The 21,771-nt window shown below is 37.8% G+C and overlaps 1 protein-coding gene across 1 annotated transcript; it reads right to left on the bottom strand.

Annotated features, from left to right (window-relative positions):
- Window positions 1-2,863: 2,863 nt before the first annotated feature.
- On the bottom strand, window positions 2,864-20,206 carry BEND5 (BEN domain containing 5; the record flags this gene model as incomplete). The annotated part of the gene is made up of 5 exons (XM_010288493.1): window positions 2,864-3,024; window positions 6,934-7,147; window positions 11,727-11,875; window positions 18,021-18,396; window positions 20,073-20,206. Coding segments are annotated over 5 exons (1,034 nt in total), but the record flags the coding sequence as incomplete, so codon positions are not given.
- Between the last annotated feature and the right edge of the window lie 1,565 nt (window positions 20,207-21,771).

The following is a 21,771-nucleotide window of genomic DNA, read 5'->3' as shown; positions in this document are numbered from 1 at the left end:
AGAAAAGCACGTCCCATTAAAGTATTTTTCTTGGGTAATGGCGGAACACACGACAACTGTAGCCTATTTGCCACCTTGAAACACGCACTGGGTTCATGGGGAGGGAAAAGACAAGAGTAATGACCAAATATAAGTGTAAAAATGTTATTCATACACACCTGTTATCCATTGCAGAGCCCTCCGGACATTGCCTTACAACTACAATATGCAGAACTGGCTTCTTACAGCAAAAACTTATTTCCAGAAATCCAAAGATTTAGTTCAAGTTGTAATACAATAAAGAGATATATTACCTTTAATACAACCTAGTCCTTTACCAGAAGCTCAACAAAGCTTCAAAGGTGATGCTCACATTAAATTCCAGTTGCCCAGTCCAAAGGACAGAGTATTAGCCCCCCACAATGCTGTACTTCAAAGGGACGTGAACCTTTTTTTGCCACCCAAATACTCCTGTTGAACTCGACTAAAAACTGTCTGCTGGACCTGGGCTGACAGAAACTCCAGGAAGAAATCAATGAAGAATTCCAAGATACCTTCCCCAAAGAGAATATTTAAATTCTTCAGCGATATGCAGCCTTAACATCTGATGGGACGAGTCTGTCAAGGAAAGCCTTAGAAAGATGATGCTGGTTTTGTGGAAAGACTTAGAATCTCTGATTTCTGGGGCCACGCTAGAGTCCTAAACTCTAATTAAATTCTAATCTGCTTTTCCCAGGTTTCATAAAATGCTGTCTCAAATAGGCTTATCTTCTAAGAAGTGCAGCATGATCTTCTCATTAAAGAATCCGTTACAATGAAAACACGTTAGTACTAAAGCCATAAAAGACTATGGAAATTATGGACGTTTTCCCCCAAACTAGTGGATTGCCCTAGTATCACTGTAAAAAAAATTGTACAGCCACAAGTCTACCTGAAACATGGGAACTTGCTGTTTAAGTGTTTCTTCAATGTTATCTCTATTTTGTTCTTTAATTAATAAAAGGATACATGCACTGACATTATAAACACTAATTTGCTATTTAGCATCCCAAATTAGGAAGCATAAACATTTATGCACTTCATTAAACATTACCTAAGAACACTTTGAGATTAACAGGAGACAAGCCAGGCTGTTAAATGCAATTTCAGGGCACGCATAAGCCACTGTAAAAAGACACTCCTCCTCTTCCCGTCCCTCGCTACGAATGCTCCCGGGCTCCATCCCATCGGTACCAGCCCTTCTGAAATGAACCTTGGAAACCGGCGATACCCAACACATCCGCACAACCACAAGTGCCAGCTTAAGGGGAGGGACGGGAGTGCGGGGACACGGGCAGAGCAAGCGGGGCATACCCGGTTATAGCAGCAAGGCGTGCTTAGATTGACACAAGCCAATCATGAAATTGCACTTTAGAAAGCGTAAAACAAATACTTATGCCCTGAATTAAGACGTTGCAGGAAGAGAGAACGTGGCGTTCTTCTCCACCTCTTCCAAAACAGGCACTGCAGTTCTAGCAGACGCCCTCCTCTCCCTTCCCTCTCCCTTCCTCCCCAGCCCCTTCAAGAATCCTTGCATTGCTCCTTTCCAAATTACCTGTGCATACGGGACATGGAAACAGGCTTAGGGTACACCAGTGCTACTGGAAGCTGGTAAGAAACGGTTAGGTCCTTCAAAACTACAGGAAGCAGAATTACAGTTGAAGACACAAATGCTGACACGCAGGAACAGACAGCCTGGAAGGTAGATAATCACATCTGCGTGTGCAAAATAAACGGGAGGTTAACTAAGATCACTAATATAAAAAATCCTCAAAATTGATCAGTCCAGATGCTATTACCTCTACACACCTTATTCTCAAAATCCTTCATGAAACACGACTTAACGCTATTTTCTTTCACTTGCAGGCATTGCAGGCAATCAGATATAAATCAGACCCACAACAAATTATTCCTTCTACCTTTGCATCGCAAATCTAAGTTCAATGTATAAAATGATTTTTATTTTTGATTTAAATGTGTGTTAAAAAGTGTCCATTGTTAAATAATGGACTCAGGGGAAACGGTACTAAATTTTCTATTATACATAATCTTGCCATAGTGTGGCAATCTTTAAATCGATTGAAAATACAAATACTCTAAAAATATAGTGTTTCAAGAACAGTAATATGGACATACTGAAGAGCTTTGTACCACAACCAGAAACCTGAAAAGTGCCTTGGTGCCTGAAAAAGAACTGCTTTTAGATTGTTATTTTCAAAAAAATAAATCATCATGATTATACAACTTACAGCTTTGGGTTCTTTGTTGTTTCTTTTTTTAAAACTATGACGGCAATGGTGATCTAATTAGAAGATAATAAGTGAAAATGCAACGTTCTTTATGTGTTTTTGACCAAATATATTGTTAAGATCAAAACAAAGATTTATAAAAACAAACGATTAAAATTTCAGTTCAGAAAAACACTTGGTAAAATACAATTAAACCCTTTTCAATAGCACAGTGGATTTCATACATTTCTTCCTTCTAAGCAGATGTTTACTGCAGCCTAGATCCACTAACTCCAGTAAAACAAAATGTAGGTAAAATGGGTCGGTGTTTGCAGAATTACAATCTCTATTATAGAGAACTGCAGGTAATGCACTGCAACTCATTAGAAAAAACTTTGAAAATTCACTGTTTCATTGTGAGTGGACTTACAATATATCTTACATTATTTAAAAGCAGGTTAAACCATAGAAAGGCTTTTGACAGAACTGCTGAAAAAATGATCAGTTATAGAAGGAGAATAATGCCTCAAGTCAGCTTCTCCCACCAGCAAAAATGCCACACAAATCAGAAAAAAACACCTCAGTAAAACACTAAGACTTTATTAAAAATCCAAAATTTATTGCAAATTGTACTTTGCACTTTCCCTCCTTTCTTCATTTTTACAAGATTTATTGATATCCATGATTTTTTCACAGATGTACTTGTTGACTTTGGAGAGTCTCTGTGCAATTTCAGTTTCATCCACAGTTTCTTGTGCTATTCTATCATACAAACATTCTGGAGAGAGAAAAAAAAAGGAAAGAGACATTAGGATATTTTTAGGACAGAATATAGCCCTGTGATGGGCTAACTACTCAAGAGACTGCACTGAGTAAGCACTGTGTATATTTGCTGCAAGACAACAGAAGTTTTTATTGATTGACTGGCTATCTTTTTAAAGACAAGATTTTTCACTAGGCTTGAATCTTTGGAATGACCAACTTCCAGTTGTGCTGTGACTACATTAACAGGTTTTCTATACAGAAATAAGGCTAAGTCCAACCTTCTACAGTGTCAGTCTTGCCTAACTCTTGTATTTGTCCGTATCTCCACAGCAGGTTTAGAATCTTCTCCCAGGTGAACAGTCTCACTAGAACTGTCATCTACAGTTCCCTGTGAGTCATTCCTACCTTCACACCTTCAAGATAGTAAGTAAATTATAATGGTTAGGAAGAGAAGCAGTAACCAGTAGGAGAAGACATTAACTGATTTATTTTTAAAATCTGTACAACATACGTTAATGTCTGCCTCTTTATCAGACACCCTGTCCCAGGGCATTTGTTGCTTTTATTAGTAGATTATTCAGGGTGAGAGCCATCTTCTTGCATGTTTGCACAATGCACTTTGTGAACTTAACTGGAATACAAAAAGCAAGCAATAGTTATAACTCCAAAAGCAATGAGGGTAACAGAAGTCAAGACAATTCTGCTCCACAGTCAGAAGTTCAGTGCCAGAATCCTGCAGAGGTTACTAAAATCAGGGGTGGTGCAACACACTCAAGTCCTTCGAGACAGGCAGGTTGTCTTTTTTTGTTTTCATAACCAGAACAGCGTATTTTGTTGTGTACGCTTCCCAGATTGATTAAACAAACCCTGTTCTGCTTTGCCTAGTAATCTACTCTGGTAGCTGTTTATTGCTTCATATACAGAAAGCCATAGAGATTATCACTTAATTAACATGGTTTATAACATTTCTAATGCACCATATTAAAAAGTTATGAAAATTAAGTACTATGCATGCTTTGTAGTTCATTTTGAAACCTCTCAGAAGTTTTATAAAAGGTTATTTTGCATTAACAAGGTTTATAACAGTGCTCATGCATCATACTTTTTATAATTTCTTTATTACATACTACACAGTAGGGATTTTTATGAATCTAGAGATATCAGACACATTAAGAGCTAATGCTGTAGTTCAAAAATCTATTTTAAATAAGTTAGTCTGTGTCCAGAGAATGATCAGAACATACAAAACAATATGAATTTTATGTTGTGAGATGTACTGAATATAAAATGACTAAAATTAATCAGCACGCAGCCTGATAGCTGAAACGCTGATCATCAGTAAACTATGATTTGAAATATGACAGCTAAGGAGAGGCATGTCACTGAGGACCTGAAGAAACCCAGTGTGTTCACAGGACATAAGCTTGTACTACAACAATCTCAGGAACGCTCCCAGGTTGTGGCAGATACACCTAGTAAAGAGAACTTCCAGTAAAAGACAGGCTATGTTATTAGTTTAGCCACAATGTCAAGCAAAGAATCACTTGACAGAACTCATTCATCAGCTGTGATTCTTAAAGTCAGTGTGACCCAGACAGGTCCATGATCATCACAGTTTTTCCTCTTCCATCTCTTCCATTTCTATGAGGGGCTGCAGAAATAGTACTTCAGTAGACACAAGGTTGCTGGCTTAGGGGCTCCAAAGAGCGATCTGGGGGTTATGCTGCTTCTTTGTCTTTTGGCTTTAGAGGAGCATACAGATACCCTTTCGTACATCTGACGGGACCAAAGATTCAAGCAGACCTCAAAGACTAACATGGAGCTTTACTTCTTTCTGTGATGCCTGATCCAAATCATTGGCTACATAAGCTTGGTAACTTCCTCGCATTTCACCATTTATCTACTTGCTACTTGTTTTTTTTTTTGTTGTTTTCTTCTCCATAATGTAATAATAGTTTCTTATTTGATCACTTCCAGCTCTCCAGGAAATACTACTGGCATGATGGGGCAAGACCTGCTAATACTGACACAAATACAAAGGACACAACAACGTGGAAAATTAAGGTTATGTGCTACCCAGTACTGCTGATACACAAAGTCTGTCTGATGCCACCTAATACACTGGCCATGCAGTTTAACTGGTTCAAGAGGAAATTGTACAGTCTTGAGCCTAACAAAAAGGGAGTCAAAGACGAGGTGAAAGACACACTGGGAAGAGGAACATGTAAAACCAGGGTGTGGAACAGTAGAATTCAAGTGACGGTTGAGGCTGGAAGCACAAGTATGACAGAAAACACAGAAAAACGAGGAAATAGGGAAGAGCTGAATTGCTGGAGAGCATAAAGGTATGGTAGATAAGAAAGGGAAGGGCCCCATCTGCCTCTCACCATGTACCTGTTGGAGTGTACTCCCAAACTCACTGTAGTCAAAACAAAGGGAGTTAGAAGAAAGCTATCATTTAAATGGCTCAAGCAACAGACTGTCCCTGACAGAAGTAGAAGATGAAATTCTTGCATAAGCAACCTCGCCAGCAGTGCTGAGGAGCAACAGCATCCAGCAGGGAAACTAGAAAGCTCTTTGCAATGAGCCAGTGAAGAGTAACCCCTTTTTACTGCATGCTTCTAAGTGTGCATTTGGGTAATCAATTCTGTTTCCCATTAGGAGCTGACAGGGGTAGCCACAGCCACAGAGCGGCTTCCTTTCACGGCCAGTACATCGTTACTTTGCTACGTGTGTTAAGATTGTACCAAAAGGTCCCAGCCAGAACTAGAAAATCAGTATGGAACAGCTTGCACTTCCACCTATATTCTTAAAGCAGATTAGGAAAAAAAAAAAACAAAACCCATGTCTTTTACTCATTTCTGACAAATTAAGAAAGATGACAGTACGAAGATCAGTTTCCAACTTTTCCCGACACAACACAGACACACACACACACATTCAAAGAGGAATTGTATTTCTTACTTCCCAAACATGGTAATTGCAAGGCAGATTACAACAGCTCTTAAGGAGTTCATAGTTAAGAGCACATAGCAACTAAGAACAGGAAATTCAGAATAATGAAGCTTAATCAAATAGGGTCATTTCTTTCAGCCCTACTGCAATTTAGTATGGACACAAAACCTAAAAATCCAATTTCTGTGTGTATTCCATGAGGAACCAACTCAGCTCTGACTTAAAAAGAAGCCTGAAATACCAAGAGAGACAGAAATGAATGCAAAACACAAGCATGATGATACAAAGGGACTGAAATTCACTATTCATTTTAAATAAAGGAGAAGGCCTTTTCTCTCTCTCAGTACTACATACATGGACTCAGGCTTGCAGTTACTGAAAGTGTCATTGCAATTTCTCCTGCCAGATAGGTCAGCAATTTACTCTTCTTCTTCAAATTCCAGTTCAAGTGCAACAATTAATTTTAACTACTTCCATTTTCTCCACTTAAAAGGGTAAAACTATTCTTTCTCACCTTTGAAGGTACGCGTATTTTTATAGTCACAGCTACAATGGTTTCTGTGCCTCATGCCAGACTTGGTTACATTCTGGATGAAAGAATGCGGTAAAGCTACTCTCAGGCTTGTTAAAAAGAATAGATGCATTTTAAAAAATCACTATGTTATAAATGAATTCCAGAACAACGTGTTGTTCTTCAGGCTCAGAGTCCTGTCCTACAAATGGTTCAAAGTGATGATCTTCTTGAACTTTTCTAAAGTACAATTCTTCAGCTGTGAAGGTCTGCACTGTGCACAGCTATTGCAATGTGTTTTACTTTTCCTGAATACATATGTGCTTCACAATGCAATAGCAATTTGAATTACAGTTTTTAATCAGTTAATTTTATGAGCTGAAAAGAAGCATCTTTCAACTCAATGATTAATAGTTAAACTCCAAAGCAGGAAGCAAAAGTTTTCAAATAACCTACCTCTGACAATGCTTAATTTGTGAGGTGAGAGAGGTGGCTTGGGAACGGCATCTTTCTTTTTTTTGGTTGCAACTCCTGTGACACTTCTGTTCTTGAGAACATCTGTTCCCCAAATCATAACCGCTAGATTTTTTGTATACTTTGAATCTCCTTGTGTTACTTGCAGCTGGTGCCATTTCTCCTCATCTACCCAAATTCCACTGCCAAGATGGACCTAGAAGGTAGTAATAATAACAACTTATCTATGGTATGTAGCACACAACAGTATCCAAGTGCTGTAGGAACATTAATATTAGGTACTATAATAACAGTAATTAGGGCTGAACAAATCCATTTTGCCTAATTCTGAAAATTCTCCACTTTGTGGGTCAGGGAGTTCAAGTCAACCTCTTACATAATATAGCTCCTCTTCCTTTTTGTCTCAATTCTTCTTACTCTCTACTTTTTCGCCCCCACATAGCCTATCACCTGAAAGACTATATTCAGGAACAGAGATAGAAGAAGGAAACAGTAAACACATCCAGCATTATAAAGGTATGCACAGCATATAAACCAAGCAGTTGCACCAGCCTAATTCAGGAGTAAGATGAAACATTGTCTTCAGTGTGAAAGCTCACTTTCGCTGAAACAGACTTTACTGAAAGCATGTTTCAGAGACAGTAAAGAGGGGAATACTTCCTAAGTCATATCTTGTACCTGTTGCCAAAATTCAGCCTGGTTGTTTAAAGTAACTAGAAGGGGAGAAGGATTTTGAGAGCTACAATGGACGCCAAGAGAGTTTGGAAGTTTCATAAGCTTCCAATTCTATCATGAAGTTTGCCTGTCATGTACAATCCATCTATCCAGGGGAATACTGTTTTGTGGTAAGGCAATGACCCATTGCTGCAACATCATAGACTTTCCCTTATCCACACAATGGGGAGCAGAAATACTTCATTGAAGTAGTAAAGCAGGATAACATGGGTCCTGGGAAATGTAGTGTGAAGCCACTGTAGAGTCTCCAAAAGGAAGCTGCTCAAGTCTAGTTGTGCTTATCAGCCTTGCTCAGCATTGACTATGCTGGGTTGACTCCCACAGAGCCACACCGTATCTCTACCCCAAGATTCCCAGTGCTCCAGACTTAAGATGAATGCGGGACAAGAATCCGAGTACCATCCTTAGGCTGGCACTACATATGTTTGAGCTGATAGCCCTGATAATCAGGACACCGTCAAGCAACAGCAAGGAAAATAGTAATCAGCAATCACTAGTAATCAGCACAGGTCTGACATGAGCGCAACCAGTAAGACCAACTGGACGCAAACATTGGCCCTGTGTGGAACCAAAGAGAATACTTTATACGTACCATGTCTATGCTCCTAATTCCTGGAGTACAGTGCAGACACCTGAACTGCCTCTGCATACAGAAAGCTTTCTTCACATGAGGATGAACTTCATTCAGTTGGGCCCACACTTGCTCATCAGCCCTGACAAGCTAATGCATGACCTAGCTATTCTAATCAATGGTAAGAGTCCACTGCACTTGAAAGAAAGAAGGTAGAACTTCCTTTCAGATAATTCTGTAAAAGTGCAAAATACCAAAAATATGTATGAATTGGATTGTTATATCAAAAATTTAGGTTTCATATAATCTGCTCAAATGGAAGTTCTTTCTGTAACATTAACACTTGAATAGAAACTTACTGCCTCCTCACAATTAAAAAAAAAAAATCATGTGAACAAAATTCTATGGCAAAACTATGTATGGAAAAGCAGAGGAGACTGTTCGCGTTAACTGTTTTCTTCTTAGTTTTTTGTGGCTTTAATCCTTTCATGTGGCATTACATAAACTGTGCCTGCTACCCATACAGTTCTGAACAGTATCACAAAGTCCCATTAAATGCAATGAAAATTGGACAAAGCTACTGTAAAATTTTATATGCCCATAATTTTACTGCCTGTATTCAACCAAATACCATTTTTCCTTTAAGTGGAAATTTACTTTAATTATTAATGAGGGTTATAACCCGCAGAAAAGTTTTATTACGACAGCGTCCTTCAAAAGCAACTAGTTGTTTAAAAACTTAAATAGAAAAATATGAATGTTTTGGCTACCAGCTACCTTATAAAAATCAAAAGTCTAAGTTCCTCGAAGTATAAAACCATAAGGCAAGCTGCCTCTCCTGCAGAATTTGCTACACTAAAGCGATTTTAGGAAGCTTTTCACAAGTCTGGTATTTTCACATTGGTTTTATATTTTGTAATGGACAGAAATGGAACTAGTAATAAGCACAACAGGAACACCCCTTTTTTTCCTTTCTTCTCTGTTGTGAAGCCTCTTCATAATTGCTTTAAAAAAAATTCACTGCACTTGGTACTCCCTACATATTTTGTAAGACAACTACAATTGGAGTGAGCAGTCTGTGCTCAAAAATCAATTACATTACAGTTATAATTCAGTTATTTCTGTCTCGATCTTGGAAAAGTCATCTATAAAAATGAGTGTTACTTAGAAAATAACTAAGATTAGGAATGCTGTGGCATGCCAAATTTTGGATGTCTGTATTATGTTAATTGTAGAGACTGCTTTATTTGATCAAAAATCTGATTCCCCTCTGCCAAAATTAGGGTTTGTCTTTGCTAAAGATTGTTTAGTCTCTTAAGCTACTACATTATTCATTAGCTTTAAGTTATTTAAAGGAAAACAACAAGTTACAGCAAATATTTTTAATGTTTATGTTTCAGACACATCATCTCTTCTTTGAACATGCTTCATATATTAAAGAAGGTTATCACTGGTACAAAACACCTATGGTAACAGCAACTATGTGACAGACAGCCACAGACACAGAAATCTTAAGTCTCCCTTTTTCTATTTCTAGCACTGTTACAGCAAGGAATTTAATCTGTCCACGTCTCAGTTTACCTCTCTGTAAAACAGGCTCTGTACTGTTTCCTATTACTCCCAAAGCTATGGGAAGCTCACTGTACTCCAGATTCAGAAGCCATTTCTGTCTTGCTGGAAGAGCTGTCTCATGGGCCAGACCCTTGGCTTGATGAAATCAATGGGAACTTTACCCCCAATTTCAGCAACTGTAGGATCAACCTTCAAGCACAATGCAACAGAAATAACAGCAAATTCAAAGCAATGCTCACCACCATAACTGTGCTACCATGTGCAATACACCTAAAATATATCTCAGATGATGAACTCTTTTTTATTCCTTTTTTTTTTCTTCTTCTTTTCTTTAAATGAATGCCATAGGCTCTTTTTCAGTAACTGTGTTCTCCCTTTGGAGAGGGGAGATTTATCTGCTTTGAAAGAATCCTACTGAGATCAAATCTGATGCCACAAAGGGCAAGATTTCTAAAAAAGTCTTTCAACTACTCTAGCGGTGCATGTCAATAAAGGACTAATGAAAAAAAGGCATAAATAACGAAAACTGAAAAACACACCCTCCAACACTCTAAATACGTTATTAGTACACATTCCTGGCATCTGAGCTGGCTGAAGACCCAGTATACAGGCAAACTTAAAGAAAAAACAAAATTACAAACAGAAAGTTAAAAGAGATACCAATATCTGTAAAGACAGAGAAAACTTCAGCAACAGAAGTGCCAGCCACACTGGCAGATGAAATAAAGGTGTAGGTAAACCTGCGTACAAATACTAAAGGACGTGCCCTAACCCATAAACTTTAATCAGAAAAAAAAGGAGGTAAACCAAACTCACGCAGTAATATACGCTAAGTTTTCATTGCACAAATATACACAAAATATCCAAGCAAATGACATATGTTAAATATATTAGACAAGAAAAGCTATCTGAACCAAATACCTGTCAAACTGCCAAGATTATACTATTTTTCACATACATTTTGTCCTCAACAATTACGTAGAATTCATCTTCAAGAATGACAGACACTTGTGCAGCCAATCTTGTAACACAAATCTGAAAATGTAATATTTCATGCTATTCCATCAGTAATTCCACTGTATGCCAAAGCTGAAATGGACATTTTCTCCTAAAAGGTTCTCAGATTATGGTACCAAATGCATATATATGCCTAAGAAACAGGATCTGCATAGGCAATTCTGAAGGACGTATTGTTTTGTAAAAGAAATATAATGTTCATTTAATGATAATGGCAACAGCTATAAAAGGAGGCCTTGGTAGATTAGCAGACAATGTGTTAAACGTGCTGAAGTCTCGAAAACTATCAGTCAGGTTCTGGCAAACTGTAGCTAGATGGTATTTCACCAACTTTAGAAAAGTATCTGGAGAGCAGCGCTACATCAGCTACTTCAGTGACAACGCTCCTATCAGATTCAAGGGAGCCCACATTCATTCCATGGTTCATAATTATCTACTGGACTCCAGTTCAACCAAAACATTAAAGCTTCTCTGCAACAGGACTACAGCACACTGAAAACGTTTAAAACGTGTTAGGAAAAAGTATTTCTGTTTAATAGACTAATGTAATTTATGATGTGGCTTACTGACTTTAGTTGTATTCGGTAAATTTATGTGTGTCACTGATTGAAGACTATGTCAATGTGCTTCTGCATGCATATTTAATAATTAAATTCCATGTGTTAAACAGCATTCAATGCTCTCATCACTGAGGATAATTTTCTATGCTGTTCATATTTGTGTAATTTTGTATTTTTCCTCGGCATAATAGCATGCCTTTAACCGAGGAAGTTTGTACAAGATGCTACCATGCAAAACCCCCCGAGATCATGAAAATTCCACAAGAAAATCACCTGATGGACATTTACAAACTATTCATGCTATATATAATTTAAAATACCTTTCCATTCTCGAGAATATACTTGTCCATTACTGGAACAGGGGCAGGATAGTACGTTGATGTATTTGCTTCCTCACTGAAGGTCTTCTGTACCTCAGGTTCAGGCTCAATTGATTCTGGTTTTACTTTTTCAAGCTCAATGGCAGGTCCTAGACAGTTAAGAAAAGAGAGCTGTCTGCTATCCCAGAGAACAGGAAATCAATCACTTCATCACCCATGGTTAGCATAAAATAACACATTAGTCATGTTCATTTTAGAGTTAGAAATAGTCTAAACCCAAATCCTACTTCTAAATGTCAATAGATAAAAGCAGGATAAGTAACTCTGCTTTAGGAACATTAAAGTGTTTAATTTTAATTTAAAAGTTTAATTTTATTCTCAAAGCATATGGATAATTACAGATATGGGTAAGATTGCTTCAATGTACACTATGGAAATTGTGTTAAAATGACACTGAAATGATAAACCAAAAGCAACAACAGTAGTTCTTCAAAAAATTACTATATAGTTGCATAGAAACCGGCATAATTTACTGTGATGATTATATAAATTATCCATGTAGATTTACAAATTTTATAAAAATTTGAAATGTCTTCAGATATAACAGAGGTATATTAAAAATAGTGAGGATCTACAGAAATGCTCTAAAGGAAAAAGGCTTAGGCTACTTATGCTAAAGTATCATGCACAGAAAGAGTATCCAAGTTTCAAAAACCCCACATAAATTAGAATTTTGATTGTCCAATCCATCCAACATACCGATTTTTATTTTTAATGTAATCAACAAAAATTTAGCACAAATTAAACAACAGAATACTACTACACATATGTTTGAGGCTTCAGAGGAGCACAATTATTTTGTCAGTCATCAACTTTTTTTTTCCAGATCAAATTTATAAAGTGTTTCTAAAAAGGCAGAAGAACAAAATAAAATAATTTGTGAATTGGATTTCATTATTCCATTCATCATAGTGGTTACACCAGAAGTCTAGTAACAGGCTATGGCCCCAAGCCTATCATTGTCTCTTGATGTCTGTCTCTAGGCTCACGAGAAGCTCCATCAATCACTGAAGTTTCACACAGGGACGGTGGTTCGTTAACTCTGCAAAGTTGCCAGCTTAGACCCTGGACATCACGGTAATCAGTCACTTCCAAGAACTGCAAGGATAAACTCACCCACTTGGAAGAACTGTATTGTACCAGGTTGGAGCTGAGAGCACTGCAGCACTCTGTAGCCCAACCTTGACATCTTCAACAAACGACAATTCAATAATCAGGTCACCGTCACGGTTCAGCATCCATCCTCAGTGTTTGTACACATAGACCAAGCCCTGAATTGATCTAACTCTGCAAGTCAAGCTGGCACCAGAACTCATGTCTCGATTCATGTATCTTAAATAATTCCTGTACCTGGAACAAGCAAAGCATTCATTCCTCCTACTTTGTGCAGTTTCATTTAGAGATTATTATACAGTGATATCAGCATTTCCTCCACTGTCAGCATTCCACATTTATCCTATAGCTTATTCTACACCTACGTACCTAGCTAAATGTTCTCAGCTGGCGGCCACCTGACACTCAGCAACAACTAAAAGTTGTCTTGGCAACTCAGATAACCCTGTACAGTACCACCAAGAGTGTCTTAAGAGCCATATGCAATACAAGCACGGCACTAACAGAGAAACGAGAAAAAACATACTATTTGCATTATAATTTCATAGTAATCTTAATAAGCACCTCTATTATCATGCATATACAATGGTACGACCAAGACAAATAACTTTCTAAACTTGAGACTGCTAAACTGATTTTTTTCAGGTTGGAGGCAAAACCTGGACTGATTAAATCACTCAAAGCCTGCACACATCTCAGTGCAGGCACACCTGAACAAGTAGATGCAGTGATGTAATTGCCAGTGTGAACTTAAGAAGCAATCTTTTAGCTGTTACTTTAAGAACACATTCTTCAAAGTGCTATTTTGAGTTTTCTTACACTTTGAAAGCCACGTTAAGGAAGACACCTAAGTACAACCACCTAGAAGAAACATTTATCTCAGTTTAAACACTTTTACTAGAAAGTCTTTTAGTCTTCTAGGCTAAAGAAGTCTTTTACTGTTTGATTATAGTGATATATTGACACAGCTGGGATTTGGTTTCCAGAGCTCCCCAAGAAAAACAGCCGACTGAACCTCTATTGCGATTCATGCTTTACTGCTTAGAAGTCACCAACAGAAAGCCTTTAAAAGGTCTTTTTTTTTTTCTTCCCAAAGAGAAACCTGGCCCTAACCAGGTAGTCTCCACAGCTACTTTCACCAACTAGTAAAGACTGTATTTTCAACCCGGCATGTTGTGAATTAGACATGCCACCCGCATTATCGCCTTGCTGCTAATGGGAGTTGTGCACCATGCACCACACTCCAAAGGTTTCCTCTCTCTGTAGATCTTTGTGCTCTGCATCTTATTTTAAAGATGATGAACGGGACATACAAAAATATATGCCACTATCTAAAGGCTTAACAATGATAGTACTTATGCAATAAGGATCATAAAAAAAAAAATTCTTCAGAATGTAAAAAAGAAACAAATGTTTTATTGCAAAATCTTTCTCCTTCTGACTGTAAAGTTCCATAATACCTGAGAAGCCAGCAACTTCAAACGCAGGATGAAGAGGTAGAAGGCTTCCCTTCATCACACCTTTTCCTCAAAAATGCACCTTAGGCTACACGCTACTCAAAAATTAGTAAATAAGCCAAAATAAATTAACTGATAAAGCAGTCAATGTACATTTATAAGCAGCAAGCTGTTTTTCCACATGGTCTACCAGAATTTGAAGGAAAACAACAAGGAGTCTGAGAAGGGGAAATACTATGTATATAGTACTTCCTGTATTTGTACTTGACAGAAACCTTGGACTTTTTTTTTTTTTTTAACATCAAAGAGCCAAACAAATCTAGAGTAGTAAGACAAAAAATACCATTTCATTCTCCCTATCCTGGTGTCAGTCCCAAGACACTGTAAACTGGATCACTGAAATTAAACTGGGATTAAAAATAACCTTTTGGAGGGTTGTGTGTGTGTTTATGAATGAATGTGAATGAATGAAGGCGAATATACTCTCTGACTTTAGAGCAACACTAATTCTTAGCAATACGACATGAAAATGCAGTGTTTATCGCTGAACAACATCCAAACATTATCCCCGATACAACCTCACTCCTTTTGGCCATATACAACCATAGCAAACTGCACAGATCTTACCCCGGAGACAGCAACTGTTCCCAAAGGTATTGAAATTCTTATCTTTTGCAGTCCAAGGACCATGTAAAGTTAGGCCTACAGCGAAGAGTTGGTGATTTAGTTCTCTAGATCACCTTACTTTCAACTGATAAAACCAGGGCACGTTAGTGTGTTTTCAGCTGCAACAGAACAAAGCGAAACTGCAAAGGCCTACGATCGCAGGGCTTCCTGATCCCAAAGTAGGCAAGGGAGAAAAGGCTCTGGCTGCACACATTCCTGGAGAGCTCAGGCAAGGGATACTATAACCTCTTCCATGACAGTCATGGTGTTCCCCCACTGCTTTGGTCCCTAGAGCCCTGGTCAAATGCCTGCCTCCTCCAGGAAGCGATCTGTTGGGCAATGGCGTATCAAAATCATGAAGCAGCTTCAATACATCCCCATGCATCAGTACTGATTTCGCTGCTGCCATTTGCCACATCTGCTTTTAAGACTCTTCTAAAACTAAGAGCAATTCAGTGTCACCATATGAAAGATGAAGAACCTCACTCCTCCCACAAGAGTGGCTCAAGTTCAGTAGCGGAGATGAAGGCCTAGGTTTAAAGCAGAATACATTGACTTCTAGCTTCTCACTGAAATCTGCATATTGATGGGAAATTAGGAGACCAAGTACTTGACTGAATGTTAGCTCAAGAGGCTGTTCTATATTGGATCCGCAAGTTTAAAATGGCAACAGGCACGTGTTCCCCACAGCTGCAATTCATCAGCACAAAACAGCTGTCATCTCATGCAAAGAAATCAGAAGTCTCTAAGGTGAAACAGAAATGCAATTAGTTCGCATTAAGTCCAGCCTGCTAGAAGTGCAGCATAACAAATTACATGTAAGAGATCGCTGCAACAACTGAAGGTGAATTCAGGATGTAATCTATTTTCTGAACAATTTTCACAGATTATTCATATACCCAAACATACCTCATTTATAAGGTGGAAAAGTAAGGAAGACTAAAGAAGTCTTCACATATCTGTTTCTTGATTAAAAGTAGCACTTTTTCATACTGTCATCAGACTCCCTGATTGTATAATTTGAAGAAGATGTCTCCCTTTCTAATCATTCATACATTCTGTACTGATCTTTCTAGAATCTGGTTGTTTCTCTACTGTGAATGATGCTACAAGGAAAGGCAAGAGTTATCAGTGGTTAATACACTGAATCTTAAGAAACACACGCCCTGTGAAGGATAGAGCCTGTAGGGCCAAATTCTACCTTTGTCATCCATGAAAAGTTCCATACAAGTAATAACAGCAAGGGATTTTTTTTTTGGAAGTTACCTATAATTCCTATTTGTCCCGGTACACGATTAAAAGAACTTGTTTTCAATGTAATCGAGATTTATTTTCAGTTGTAAAGCAGGTGCCAGACTGATACAATGGAAATTCAAGCCCAGTATTTAGAGAAGGTTCAGCATATTTTCCAAGAGGTTTTGGGTGTTTGTTGTTTGGGTTTGTTTTTTATTTTTCTTTTTTTCTTTTTCTTCTAAGCTTTCTTGATTCAGGTCAAGTGAAAAAATGCACCCCTTCTTTCTTAAAGTGAAAGAAATGAGACAGAATTCAGAAGCCGTCTTCATTTCATTGCTGGTCTCGCCACTCAAATTGCTGTCAAGTCTACCAACTAAATTGATATTTTACGCTGTTCAGCCCCATTGCCTACTAACATCTGGCGGGTGCTCCATTCACATAAATTCCAGCTAACTACTTGCAGATGAAGAAAGATCTTTCCATCCAAGGAAAATTTTAGAAAGCTCAGTGGAATCTACTGCCAACCACATTGTGTTTTTCAGACTGTGGAAACCTTGCCTATTTAGTTTTATTTAGAAAGTTAACTAGAATGTTCGTAATAAGTAATGACATTTTAATTACGCACAGTGTAACAATGATGAACATTCACAATCAAACACCCAGTTTAAATCATCTGATGCTACTTCAAGAACCTGGCTCCAAACTTGCGGGCACACCTTAACACATGCTACAGCACAGGCACATGCTCTCCCAGGTTCAGGTTTGTACGTGAATGTAACTCAGACCCACATGCAAACTGCATGCACTCGTTCAAGTCCAGCAGAAGAGCCAATACCCAATTTACATGCAAAAAATGAGTTTCCAGATACACAAAGGCAGACATAAGAAACAGCATGCTAAGTTTGGATGCACAAATTTTAACGAAGTTTCAGTCACCGAGCAAATCTTCAACACAGAAGTACCACATTCTAATAGCAAATAAATTAGTAAAATATTTGAAGGTATTCCAAGGGTACCATCTTCAAAGAAAAGGATGAACTTTTTATTTTGTCTTTTTTCCCATTTATTCCAACATAATGGTTAAATAATTGTTATAAACCAAAACAAATGAGCAATTGACTCAAGATATTTAAGATTTAAATCCAAATTACACAAACCTGCATTTTGTAACAAGTGTTGATAAACGGGACGCTAATATAAAAAGCTTTTTTAATTATTCTCTACAATTCATTTTCAAATAGCATGGCTGTTTAAAGCCACTGCTAAGTAGTTCAGGAATATATCACATTCTATTGAGCTACTAATGGGAAGAGGGGGCAGAAAACAGAAGGTAACACAGTCACTTACATAACAATAAACAAAATCCCTAACTGAAAAGAATAGAATTGTTTTAGCCCAAAAGCCCACTGCCTTTTCTTTCTTTTTTTTTTCTTTTTAAACTGGAACATATTGGTGTATTTTGCAGATGACGCTTTATTATCTTTTTCAGCATATACTGGAAGGTCAGAGGCTCTTTAAAATACAGCTGCTTAAATGGAACTCTGATTCAACCATACCAGCACAAAGACCTCTACTATCATTAAAGAAAAACCCAGACGTACATAGCATACAAATTCGACACATATTGTACAGCCATAGCAGAAAACCCTTTTAACATTCAATGTCCAGTTTAACAACCACTGCTATTCTTCAAATACGCTTCCATTACTATTGATCACACTTGCAAAACTCATTAAAACTAGTCCCATTTAAGTCCGGCACTTACCACTACCTAGTCTTAGAAGCAGTACATCCTGGAGTCTCCTGTTCAAGTCTCTGAGCTCTTTCATTTCTGACACGAGTGCCCCATACTCCTTTAGCTTCTTTGCCTGTTGCACAAGCTGTCTCCGTGTTCTCTCAAGCTCCTGTTGAATGTGTCTCATTTCTTCTTGTTGCTGTTGGTAACTCCTCAGCAATTCTTCATACAGAATCCGAGGAACTACAGCATCGTCCATGTTGTTCATGCTTTCCGAAGTCTCCATAAAAGCCTCCTCAGGGCTCGAAGTATTACTGAGACTCATCCCATTCTGTTTTTCAAGCCGAGCAACAACTGCTTCAATGCTTTTGTGTGTACCTTCACTTTGTTTCCTCCCATCTTGTCTCTGCATGTTATAATAAAAAAAAGAAAGAAATTAGGAGAACAGTAAAATGTAATACAAATTAAAATTCTACAGACTTGGGAACTGTTAATACTCTTTGTTTTCCAAAAAAAGCAAGACAGAGTCTGCCTGCAAAAATGTTTTGCCTAACAGATTCTTGTGGATATACATCATAACTATCGTGCACGCGTAATTCAGCTAAACGCATATACAAACTTCTGAGACAGCTAAAGGCCTGCCTTTCTCCATTTGTGCAACACTTGAAAGCTGAGTGTATATAGGTCACTTGATTCCATATACAAAGACAAACAATTTTTTTTTTTTTTTAAAAGGAGCTGGATCTCTTTTCCTTTAAAGTTTACCCCAAACATTTAGATTTCCGACAGCAATTGATCTTCTGATAAGTAAGAGAAAGAATCAACTATGTGCTATGCTTGTCACCTGTAACAACATCAGAGATGAAAGCAGCATACCATACAAAGCTGTTTTGTGAACAGAGAGCTTGTCCTGCCCACACTTTGGGAGACAAAACCTTCTCTGACTATTCCTCTAGCACATTCACCCTACTGCCTGATGCAAGTGACCGAGTTAACACTATCAGCAAACACTGAAAGGGAATTGAAAACACAGAAGTTGGAGACAGAAGGTATCATCCAGTCTCCTCTTCCTGACCACCTGATTCCTTCCACGTTAGTACTGCATTGCAGAGGCTTCATCTCCTTTGAACTCTCTGCAGAAATTTACCTTCAGTCATCTGCACAAACCCTATGAATTAAAGCACACTTCTTTTCTGGGGCCTGGATAGTGGTATTAAAATGTGACAGTACGGGTAAAAGTCACTAAGTTTTATTGGCCAAGTAGGGAAAAAGCATTTGAACTTCCAAGCAACTGCAAGGAAAGCAAATGTAGCTCATAGGTTAGAGACAAGAAGCTGACACTATCAATTCCCATACCACAATATCCATGAGTAATGTGGCAGAAAATTAGATTATTTGATGTTATGCCTGCTCCATGCATGTTCAAAAAAAAAAAAATAATGCTGGCCCACCATAAAGAAATGTACTAGTATCATTCCTGCAGCTGCAAAACACATGAAGCCACAGAGCCGTATTTTATTCTGAAGGTTGGCAGACTTTTAAAGAAATCATTTGATATCAAAAAATAAATACATTTACATAGCGGGTTTTTGGCATCTGGACCTAAAAAGGCAACCGTCAGTTATAACGGAGGGATGCAGTGCTGTCAATTTGTCTTCTCACCCACTGCTGCAGTTGGGAAGTCTCAGAGCACCCTTTCCAATTCCAAACAGGCAGTGCACAACAGGTCACAAGCGCCACCGAGAACAGCTACTCAACATTCATGTCACTGGTGACTTTTAAAGCATTCTGGGCCAAAGTGGAAGAGCATTGTTCCAAAAAATCTCAAATAGCAATTAAACTGTGCAGACCATATAAACAGGAAAATGTTTGATTGCACATAAATCAGGTTTTGAAAACCCGTACCCCACCCCCACACACAATTTGACCCAATTTCACCAAACACAGTTTTAAAGGGATCAAAAGCAGGCCTGGAATTCTTAAGCTATGATGTCTGTAAATGCCCCAAGCACTTCCAAAAAAAAAAAAAAAAAAAAAAGAGGAAAGGGGGGGAAAAAGAAAAAAAAGGAAAGACTTCAGTACCTTACTGTGTCTAAGCTCCACATCTTCTTCCCCATAATCTGTAACCTCCCCAGCTTCTTCTACGTGATTGAGAGAGAGTTTGGGGATTTTAATTTTCTTCTGCATCACACTGTTCTCAAGGTCAGTTTTGTCCTCTAAAATGGTATATTAAAAATAAAATTTTATTACATTAATCAGTGTTCTTACTTCCAAATACTACATGACTTAGGCAAGACCAGTTAAAAAAAAACCTCCCATGCTTCATTCCCTCATAGTACTATTATCAAATTAATCCATGGTATAACTCAACTGATACCCACTGACAATTCTAGAGTTTCAAGAGGGGATCAATCTGGCCAAACACAAGGATAAATATTGTAAAATGCCAAGCTAAATTCATGTAAGTAATCAAAAGTGTCAATGAGTAGCTTGTACTATCACTAAAATAAGAGTTAAAGATGTTGTAAATAAAACAAGTTCCTACAAAACATCTGCATTGCTTTAAATTATGTTTACCAACAGTATTTTCATGTTCATGATCTGTTGCTTGGGTTTAAAGTGAAAATAAACTTGGTAATTCATGCTATGCTCTAGCCATCATCTGTCAGCAGTACAGACCTATTTGCGCACACGGCAGATTCTGCTGTTCTGCAAAGTGCAGGGCTGGAAAAGGGGATGCTGCAGGGTAGGTTGAAAGGGCATTACAGAAAAGCTACATATGGACCAAATCTGTAACAAAATTACTATACGACTCCTATTTCATTAGTTAATGGTACTAACCTTTTTCCTTTAGACACACAAAGCCAATAAACGGTTATATTAATCTCTGAATGTCATAAAAAAATTGAAGTAAAATGTTTTCAAGACTGGAACATCCTAACATATCTCAAAATTAAATATTTCAAAGCATTATTCTGAAAGCAAGTTTGAAATATGTTAATATTCCTGAAAAGGTGCAGAGGGGATGGGGAATCAAGAGTGGAGTCTCCCCAAATGTGCCTGTGATCCGTAAAATTGTTGCAGAGCAGACAAGGTCTTAAAAGATTCACAAACTTGGCTACCTGTTCAAGACATTGACAAGGAGAAATGCATTTAAACTCTGAAGTGTTGTCTTAGTACATTGAAAGCTTATGAATAAGAAAACATTTTGAGTCTTCTTATCCACCTGCAAACTGTATTTCACAAAGTGTCCCAGGAATATTTTTGAAAGTGCCAATGAGGATGGCATTTGTGAGTGCTTAGCTGCATTGACTTGTGCTTTCTCAAATTAGCATCTCTCCACAGGACCTCAAAATGGTTTGTGTTGACAGAGTAAAAAAGGGAAACGAAGGTAAATCACTGCTTAATGAGGAGCAAGGCATTCATTAGAAATGAATTACACAGATGAATGCAATTCATTTTGTTACAGATAGAAATGGACCTCTTGTAGGCAAATGGTGATATTACAGCCCAAGGCTATGTAAAGAGAATAGGCACAGAACATGCAGAATAAGACATTAGACAACCTGAAATGAAATGCAGATGGTAGCAATAAATACCAAGACAGATGCAAAAAGAAACAGATAAACAACAAAAAAACCCAGCTAGACTTATTTTAGATCATTCTCCATTCCCCAGAGCATCATGGATGCTTATCCCAGTAAAGCAAAAAGGCAATCCAACTGTTTCAGTTTTGAAAAATAAACCCCTAAATTTTCATTTATCTGGAAAAGCTAGATTC

Source organism: Phaethon lepturus, unplaced genomic scaffold, assembly GCF_000687285.1.
Source record: "Phaethon lepturus isolate BGI_N335 unplaced genomic scaffold, ASM68728v1 scaffold5036, whole genome shotgun sequence".
NCBI classification, from domain to species: Eukaryota; Metazoa; Chordata; class Aves; order Phaethontiformes; family Phaethontidae; genus Phaethon; species Phaethon lepturus.
The sequence above is the reverse complement of the archived record's forward strand: the minus strand, read 5'-3'. Positions and strand labels throughout refer to the sequence as shown.